This window comes from Phallusia mammillata, chromosome 2 (assembly GCF_965637545.1).
Source record: "Phallusia mammillata chromosome 2, kaPhaMamm4.hap1.1, whole genome shotgun sequence".
In the NCBI taxonomy this organism is placed as follows: Eukaryota; Metazoa; Chordata; class Ascidiacea; order Phlebobranchia; family Ascidiidae; genus Phallusia; species Phallusia mammillata.
Window position 1 is genome coordinate 27,208,010 of NC_137253.1, and position 9,111 is coordinate 27,217,120.

The 9,111-nt window shown below is 39.4% G+C and overlaps 1 protein-coding gene and 1 pseudogene across 1 annotated transcript; both read right to left on the reverse strand.

The window, feature by feature from the left end:
- Positions 1-14: 14 nt before the first annotated feature.
- LOC145213953 (uncharacterized) lies at positions 15-4,711 on the reverse strand. Its single transcript, XM_080082366.1, has 12 exons — positions 4,567-4,711; positions 3,006-3,077; positions 2,431-2,613; positions 1,794-1,892; positions 1,525-1,635; positions 1,389-1,457; positions 1,218-1,289; positions 852-938; positions 710-778; positions 541-609; positions 349-423; positions 15-280 (listed from the first exon to the last, which is right to left on the reverse strand). The coding sequence occupies exons 1-12, from the start codon at positions 4,704-4,706 to the stop codon at positions 199-201; spliced, it is 1,128 nt and encodes a 375-aa protein (XP_079938492.1). The 5' UTR covers positions 4,707-4,711; the 3' UTR covers positions 15-198.
- Positions 4,631-7,105, reverse strand: LOC145213963 (glutathione synthetase pseudogene; annotated as a pseudogene).
- Positions 7,106-9,111: the final 2,006 nt, after the last annotated feature.

Genomic DNA, 9,111 nt, shown 5'->3' on the forward strand with positions numbered 1-9,111 from the left:
GAACCAGACAAAAATTTGCACAATGTGTTGTATTGAAACATAATAAACAATTAATTTCATTACTGCATACAACCACAAATCGAAAAAGGCCAAATAAATTGTGATTTGAGTTTTTCTTGTTTTGTAATGTCGATTTTACACTCAGGTCCGCAATACTCCTCATCAAATGGAAATTTTGGAACACCATTTGAACTTAACTCATCTAAAAACCATGATAGCATTTTGTTGCAACGAAGTCAGTTGATTTGTGAGTGCCTCAAGTACTTGGTAACCTTGAAGTCTGTAAAACATGGAAACAAATTAAGACCGATACTCGACAGCGTCGTCTTGTGGTAGAGTTGTACGAACCTAGTTTCTTGATATTCCGACTTGGGTTTTGTTGGATTTGATTCTGATGATGGTAACCGGGCTTCTTTGCTGCTTCTACAATTGGTAGAACATATAAAGGCGAAAGTTAAGTTAGGGTTAAAAAGCTGCATTTAGTATGTGCAGTAAGAAAGACGATCACAGCTTAAACATCTCTTGATAGTTTAAACTTACTGTTTGACACACTGGGGTTTAGTTTGAGTTTTCTCCGTGGTGGGCGGTTTATGAGCATTCTTGACGCCCCTAAAACAAATTTAAGTCGGTTAGTTGTTTCAACAAATGAATTTATATTTAAAGTAAACCTCGATTAAACCGGATGCGGTTAATCCGAATTGTAACTCACATTTCAAACCGCCGTAACAATGGCGCTAGTTTTTCTTTGCTGTCACCGTCGTCTTTTAAGTCGTTATTTCTGCAATAAAATTCGGCAAATTTAACGTCTGTGCCTAATAAAAAAGACATAAAGAAAATAGCTAATAACTTACAGACTAGTGGAAGAATCTGTACCATCCACATCCATTGGAACATCTGGCAAATATGGATTGATGTGGGAATTGCCCTTCTTAAGCCATCTGTAACAAAAAACAGCAAAATAAATTCAAAGTTTACTTCTGTTCGTAAATGTTGTTTTTTTCCACCAACGCATTTTTACAGATAGAGATTATACAGATCGCAAATATGGAAAAGATTAGTCATGGTGACATTAAATTCAATCCAGTGGTTTCGAAAAATCTGCGAAATACTGGACATAACACTTTCTTAATTAGGTGTTGGTTTCAAAATAATTTCTTCAGGTTTTTCTCGGTCCCTAAATTAGCCTATTTTCCAGATTAACTGGATTTTAAACATACTGTTGCATTGGTGTTTGTTGGGTTGCGTTTGATGAACTCCTGTTCGGTGTTTGTAAAGGTTTTTCACTTTGACTGAAATAACAAATTTTGGTTGTCACAGTCTTCTTGCATAAACCAAGACAATATTTTGGTCAAATATTCCTAACAAATCAAAACAAAAAGCATTCGTACCTGCAGTTTGAAAGAATCTTTGTTGTTGTAGTTGCTGTATTTTCCTTTTCAGTCTCATCAGTGTTTTTCCTTTTGATAAGAAATTGTTATGACATGACATTAGTTTCGCCGAAGGACATATATGCCATTATCTCACCTTCTATCGGAATCGGGATTTTTAGTGTCCTTTGCTGCATCAAAACTACGACGAAGTCCCCAAACTCCGGAGCAACTTCTCAAATGGCGTGAAAAATTTCTCTCCTTACACCTAAAGATTATGAAGCCTAATGGTTAAGTCTATCATTATTTAGTTGTTTAGCTGGGATTTGAACTATCGTTTAGTTGTGTTTTTGAAACCATTTGGTCTCGTTGTTCTGAGCAAAAACCTTTGCCAATTTGGAAAGAAGCTCGGTTACAAATACTTACGTTAAACCACAATTTGGGCAACGGGCCACTGGCGCTTCTTGCATTGATTTTTGACATGCGGTTCTGATGTGTCTTCTAAGTGTAGCTGCAGTGGCAAATCTGAAATACCAATAAAGCTATTACATAAAACAAACAATTGCAAATACTAAATGCACACTACTTACAACTTATTGCAGTACTGACACGTCTTATGTACACTGCCATTTGGGTTTTTGGTATTCACAGCCATTTAGAAAGAAACCAAAGACTTTAATTTAAAGCGATTGCGCAGTTATTTCGACAGAAAAGATGCCAATCCAGATTTACACTGTAATGTAATTTTAGAAAGCATGACATGGCATGTTAAATAAAGGGACAACTGACGTTTTTCTGTCACTATTGACCCAACTTTGATACATTCACAAAAGAAAGCGCGAAAAGGTGATAACAGGCTAAGATAGTGGAGCGAAAGTGATATTGTCTGCTTTGCAACCGTATCTAGTTCTTGCAATGTTGATTACAGAAAATGTGATTGGAACACAAAAGTAGCAGATAAGGCAAGTAACTACAGAAATATTGCTTTGAGTTATTTCAATAAATTGGTAGGTCGATACACATATGCACACACGCCTATAGTGTAAGATCAAGTTTATCTCACCTGTTTTCCGGTTTTGAAGTGTCTGAAGCGACTGGCGATTCAGAAATTTCTTTCTTAATGCTAAAGCTTGCCGAGAAACCTAAACTTTCAGAAAATGTAGCTTCGCTGGTTGGAGAAGTTGATTCACTCGGAGATACTGGGACCTCAACAATTTTTGTTTTTGTCTTATTGTTGCACGTTTTACTGAAAATGAGTAACACATTGTTGAAGCTTGGAATAGTGGTTTAAACACTTTTTGCAGTAACTGACCCATTTTCAAGTTTACATACCGCTACGTAAAAAGTAACCAAAGGTCTTTCGACTATCTATGTTCTACAATATCACAAACTCGAAAAATGAATAAAAACCAAAATTTTAATTTATGGAATAATTCTGGTTTGGTATTCATACATGGTATTAAAAAAACCGTTTTAGAAGCTTAATAATGCCCTTTAAAGAATGTTTTGTATCCACTGCGACCTTTGAATAATATAATGGGCTGTTTGGTACAGTGCTCCTAACCATAACTGTAAACCGTTGGATTAATCATGAAATCACGTCCGATTTTGCTGGTTTTATTGTTTTAAACAACTTACGTTTTCTGTGCGATTTTACGAAGTTTGCATGAGTTTTGCCGATGACGCCTGAGGTTGCAGCTTCTGGTGAATCTGTACAAAGAAAACTCCAATGTTACTAAACTAAGAGAGTTAAACCAGGGGTGTCCAACTCGAAAACACCGCCGTGCCAATTTTGGTTTTGAAATATGCTCGCGTGCCAACGTTTGGTACTTTTTCCAAACCATGTCTTAAACGTCTTAACGGTATGGGCTTAATCCGAAAATATGTAAAACCCTTTTAATTAATTAGAAAAAAAGTATGTCGTCCAATGCGAGTAAACTTGTTTATGATACTCCAGAAACCTTTCATTCCGTTTATGCGACACAAGATACAAATAGTTTGCAACGGGGCTCAAAAAACGACCAATTTAATTAGTGGATTTGTGTAACCTTGATACTGATATCTTTACTAAATTTAGAATAAAAGGCAAGAAGAATCAATAGAAAAAAAATATATTTGTATGACAAATCCTAATGTTTACCACCTGAATGTGCAAAACCTTGCGTGCCTTTTTCAAATGCTCTGCGTGCCACTTTTAGCACGCGTGCCACGTGTTGGACACCCCTGGTTTAAACTGATACGTATTGGACCCTTCAACAGACAGCATGGTCATTGACAAAAACTGCTGTTTTATGTGATAAAATAACAGAAAACAAAACAAAAACAATAACCATGTCGACTTTGACGCCTATTCAGGCTATTATTTTCATCATTAAGCGAAAAAACTGATCCGTTTATAGTGTTCCAAGTAACTGAAAATATTTATTAAGTAACACAATTTATCAATGTAAAAGCATGTGAGCCAATAAATGATAAGCTGCAGACAGTGCACACTGTTTCGACCTATAAGGTCTCATCAGTGCAGCTGGTGACGAGGGATCGGCCGCATTGGCTAGTGTAGCCATCAAACGGCACTCCAGTTTGTGGTGAACAACAGGGTACAACCCCATATATCACCCAGTCTGTGCGATGCCACAACTGGGCATACAGCACAAATGAAACTGGCTCACAGTGGCCAAGCAACGTCACCAGCTGCACTGATGAGACCTTATAGGTCGAAACAGTGTGCACTGTCTGCAGCTTACAATTTATCAAGTATATATGAAACATATAAGTTTCGCCTAAATACTGTCATCTTCAAATCTTATAAAACCACAGGAGTCAGTAACTTAAATATATTTTTTAGAAAAATATTTTTTATTTCTGTTAGATATTATACTGATGTGAATGTTTGTCGAAACCAGTGGTGAGATTCAAATTTTTCTCAGTCGGTTTTATCAAAAAGTCATATTTTCAGCCGGTTTTGTTACAAAAAGTCCATTGACAGTAACCAGTAATGATAACCGGTTCGCTGATCTCATAAAATTTCGTGGGACGGTTTTATAAAACCGGTGCGAACCGGCTGAATCCACCACTAGTCGAAACGCTTAGGAATATTAGGTACATGTCGCAGTTTTGATGTATTTCAGTCGGCATTTCGGTAAGTTGATGAATTAATTACAAAACAAAGGCACAAATATTTATACAAAACTAAACTTACCTTGTTCCACACTCACACATCATTAACTTTACGCAGCTTTTCTTGTGTTTTTTGAGACGTTCCGCGTTTGGAAGCTTTCCTCCACAAAGGGAACAAACAAAATATGCCATAATGTGAAACGGAATACAACTTTCTTTCATTAACTGTCAATTGACCGTTCACACTTCGCCGTTAATGAACAGCTTTCGAAATAACTGCGGTTATATTACACGAGGAACGGTTAGATCTTTTTTTCATTTTGGACGATGTCTGGGCGTAAAGTAAGCAAAAAAAGAAGTGTGAAATTACACACGGACGTAAACTTAGAGGGGATCAAATGTAAACAAGGCATGGCGGAAGTTCAACAGCTTGTTACAGACATCGAGGAAGGCATCTAACCTGCAAATGATCCCGCTGATAAGGTTGAAAGGCAAATACCAATCTTTATCTAAGTAAATTTTCCAGTGTTAATTGATCTGACACAGTACTATAAGGCTAATTATTGTATGTCGCCCAGCAACAGCTGGATATTTCCAGCCGTTCCCAAATCTCCATCGTAAAATACCGATCTAGTATCCGCAACATTTAGCAAACATATCGCATCGGTTTCGCTCCTCAATCATTTTCTGGAAAAGTTTACAAAAAGTTCATGATTTGCACAAAACGGTCTGATTTTTTTTAACAAAACGTGGAAAAATACGGTTTTTAGGTTCGGTAGGAGGCAGAAACCGGCCAAAACCAGTTTGAATCTGGAATATTCGGGCTAAAACCCACCCAAAACCGGCCTTTTCTTCGATTTTTTGACCCACGAAAATGGACTGTAAAGTTAACCATTTGGCCGATTGATCCAAAAATATTTTTGCAAACAGCGATCCATAGCTAACGGAAGGGGTAAAGAACCCTGGACCTTCAAGTCAAAAGGTCCCGACTACAAGCATCTCAAACCTGCCGCTGAATGCCGCAAAATTGAATATCCCAAACCTGACAACAAAGTTGTTACAGGAACTGTATCCAAACATTTGCAATAAATGACTATGCTCTATCTGCAGCTGCTTGAATATGAAGTGTCTTTTTAACAGAAAGCACAACGTCTTTCACTGCAGGTAAGGCTCCATCTTCCAGGATTTGTGCATAAGGCATTGGTACATCCGCCCCTGTTACACGAACTACTGGTGCATCAAGATAGTCGAAAGCCTGACCTTCCATAATTTGGGCACAAACCCGGTACAAAGAATGGGGAGAAATGCTCAACGGTTCAAACGTCAAGTCCAAAACATGAGCTAAAGTACAATAACGAAGGATATATTTCAACCGAAACTTTTAGTGAAGCTTTTAATACCTAGAACAAAACTAATTCACACCAACACACAGAAGACACATCTACATACAGCCACAAACACAGCAACAGCAAGAGGGGGCTATAGATCAACACTAAATGTAGCAGGTAAGCGATGAACTGAAGCAGTTAACAGTCAGTAATCGGGCCATGCATTAAGCATGCTGTACAATATCCGCGTAAAGGAAAAAATGCCAATCTCTATGACTACAGATTTTACAGTCGCACTACAAAGTTACAGAATCACTAGGTTTGTACTATAACAGCAGCAGGTGAAAATCGTCTTTGTTTATCAAAAAAAGTGGATTGTGAAGTAGTAAATTTCATACTGCATGAAATAATTATAACATATTTTTTATCTTATGGCAGGAAATAACGCGTTTTCGGTCTACAGTAAATTGCTGCATATTATCAAGGCACAAAAAGCATTTATACCTGCAATCATTTGTTCACAGGAGATTCGCGATAGGCTAGAGGCGCAGACGGGCATCATTTTGGTGGATCGCCTTTTTTGGTCACAAGTCGTTTTACAGCAAAAATAGTAGACTACTGCAAGTGTTAAAATAGGGCACATCTAGACAAACAGCGGGGAGTCCAACATTGCAACTCCTGTCGCAACGCCGCCATCATTCTGGTCCTTGGGTTTCGAACGGAGCAAATGTCCAGCAGCGTAATTCTCCAACATCTTGTCGCCGCAGGCAAGGTAGACTCCGTATATTCCTAATTCCGAAACAACTTCTTCCTTTGTGGCGGTTCCACCACATATTGCATAGTTCGGAGTCGATTTTGGATTGATAAGGTCCATGAGGATGTAGGCACTACGTCGGCTGTCGTTTCCTATTTCTCTCAACAGTTTTGCAATATCTTCGCCATAAATGTTGTTTCCTCCCCCTTCGCGTTGTGGTTTCAAAACATGTTTTTGTGGATTTTCAATTGCCATCTTGACCACGGAATCGCCTTCTCAAATAGGGCTAGACTTTTACCCAACACTGAGTTGAATACGTCTTTGGCATTCGCTGCAGTAAACATGAAGAAATCACAGATGAAGAGATACTCCCGACAACTTGTGTCCAACAAAGCATAGTGCTGACTCCGGAAAAGACTTTCAAAAGAGTACTTAGTTTCATTCTTCTGAGCTGCATGTGGAACAATGACTGCTGCCTCCAAGCCTTTCCCTTTTTTCGATTTTCGCGGGTCAAAAAATCGAAAAATAATCCGGTTTGGGGTGGGTTTTGCCGGAATATTCCAGGTTCAAACTGGTTCTGGCCGGATTTAGCCTCCTACCGAACCTCCCAAGCGGTTTAAACCGGAATCGAAAACCCGAATATTTTGCCCGATTTTCAAAAAAACCTTAAGGCTATAGCCTTTCCCTTTTTTTGATTTTCGCGGGTCAAAAAATCGAAGAAAAATCCGGTTTTGGGTGGGTTTTCGACGGAATATTCCAGGTTCAAACTGATTCTGGCCGGTTTAAGCCTCCTACTGAACCTCCCAACCGGTTTAAACCGGAATCGAAATCCCGAAATTTTGACCCAAATTTCAAAAAAACCCTAAGGCTATAGCCTTTCCCTTTTTTCGATTTTCGCGGGTCAAAAAATCGAAAAAAATTCCGGTTTGGGGTGGGTTTTTGCCGGAATATTCCAGTTTCAAACTGGTTCTGGCCGGATTTAGCCTCCTACCGAACCTCCCAACCGGTTTAAACCGGAATCGAAAACCCGAAATTTTGAATCGCTTTTCAAAAAAACCTTAAGGCTATAGCCTTTCCTATTTTTCGATTTTCGCGGGTCAAAAAATCGAAAAAAATTCCGGTTTGGGGTGGGTTTTTGCCGGAATATTCCAGTTTCAAACTGGTTCTGGCCGGATTTAGCCTCCTACCGAACCTCCCAACCGGTTTAAACCGGAATCGAAAACCCGAAATTTTGAATCGCTTTTCAAAAAAACCTTAAGGCTATAGCCTTTCCTATTTTTCGATTTTCGCGGGTCAAAAAATCGAAAAAAATTCCGGTTTTGGGTGGGTTTTTGCCGGAATATTCCAGTTTCAAACTGGTTCTGGCCGGATTTAGCCTCCTACCGAACCTCCCAACCGGTTTAAACCGGAATCGAAAACCCGAATATTTTGCCCGATTTTCGCAAAAACCCTAAGGCTATAGCCTTTTCCTTTTTTCGATTTTCGCGGGTCAAAAAATCGAAAAAAAATCCGGTTTGGGGTGGGTTTTTGCCGGAATATTCCAGTTTCAAACTGGTTCTGGCCGGATTTAGCCTCCTACCGAACCTCCCAAGCGGTTTAAACCGGAATCGAAAACCCGAAATTTTGACCCGATTTTCAAAAAAACCCTTAAGGCTATAGCCTTTCCACTTTTTCGATTTTCGGGGGTCAAAAGTCGAAGAAAAATCCGGTTTTGGGTGGGTTTTCGACGGAATATTCCAGGTTCAAACTGATTCTGGCCGGTTTTCGCCTCCTACCGAACCTCCCAACCGGTTTAAACCGGAATCGAAAACCCGAAATTTTGACCCGATTTTCAAAAAATCCCTAAGGCTATAGCCTTTCCTATTTTTCGATTTTCGGGGGTCAAAAAATCGAAGAAAAATCCGGTTTTGAGTGGGTTTTCGACGGAATATTCCAGGTTCAAACTGGTTCTGGCCGGTTTTAGCCTCCTACCGACCCTCCCAACCGGTTTAAACCGGAATCGAAAACCCGAAATTTTGTCCCGATTTTCAAAAAAAAACCTAAGGCTATAGCCTTTCCACTGTTTCGATTTTCGCGGGTCAAAAAATCGAAGGAAAATCCGGTTTGGGGTGGGTTTTCGACGGAATATTCCAGTTTCAAACTGGTTCTGGCCGGTTTTAGCCTCCTACCGAACCTCCCAACCGGTTTAAACCGGAATCGAAATCCCGAAATTTTGTCCCGATTTTCGCAAAAACCCTAAGGCAATAGCCTTTCCACTTTTTCGATTTTCGGGGGTCAAAAGTCGAAGAAAAATCCGGTTTTGTGTGGGTTTTCGACGGAACATTCCAGGTTCAAACTGGTTCTGGCCGGTTTTCGCCTCCTACCGAACCTCCCAACCTGTTTAAACCGGAATCGAAAACCCGAAATTTTGACCCGATTTTCGCAAAATCCCTAAGGCAATAGCCTTTCCACTTTTTCGATTTTCGGGGGTCAAAAGTCGAAGAAAAATCCGGTTTTGTGTGGGTTTTCGACGGAATATTCCAGGTTCAAACTGGTTCTGGCCGGA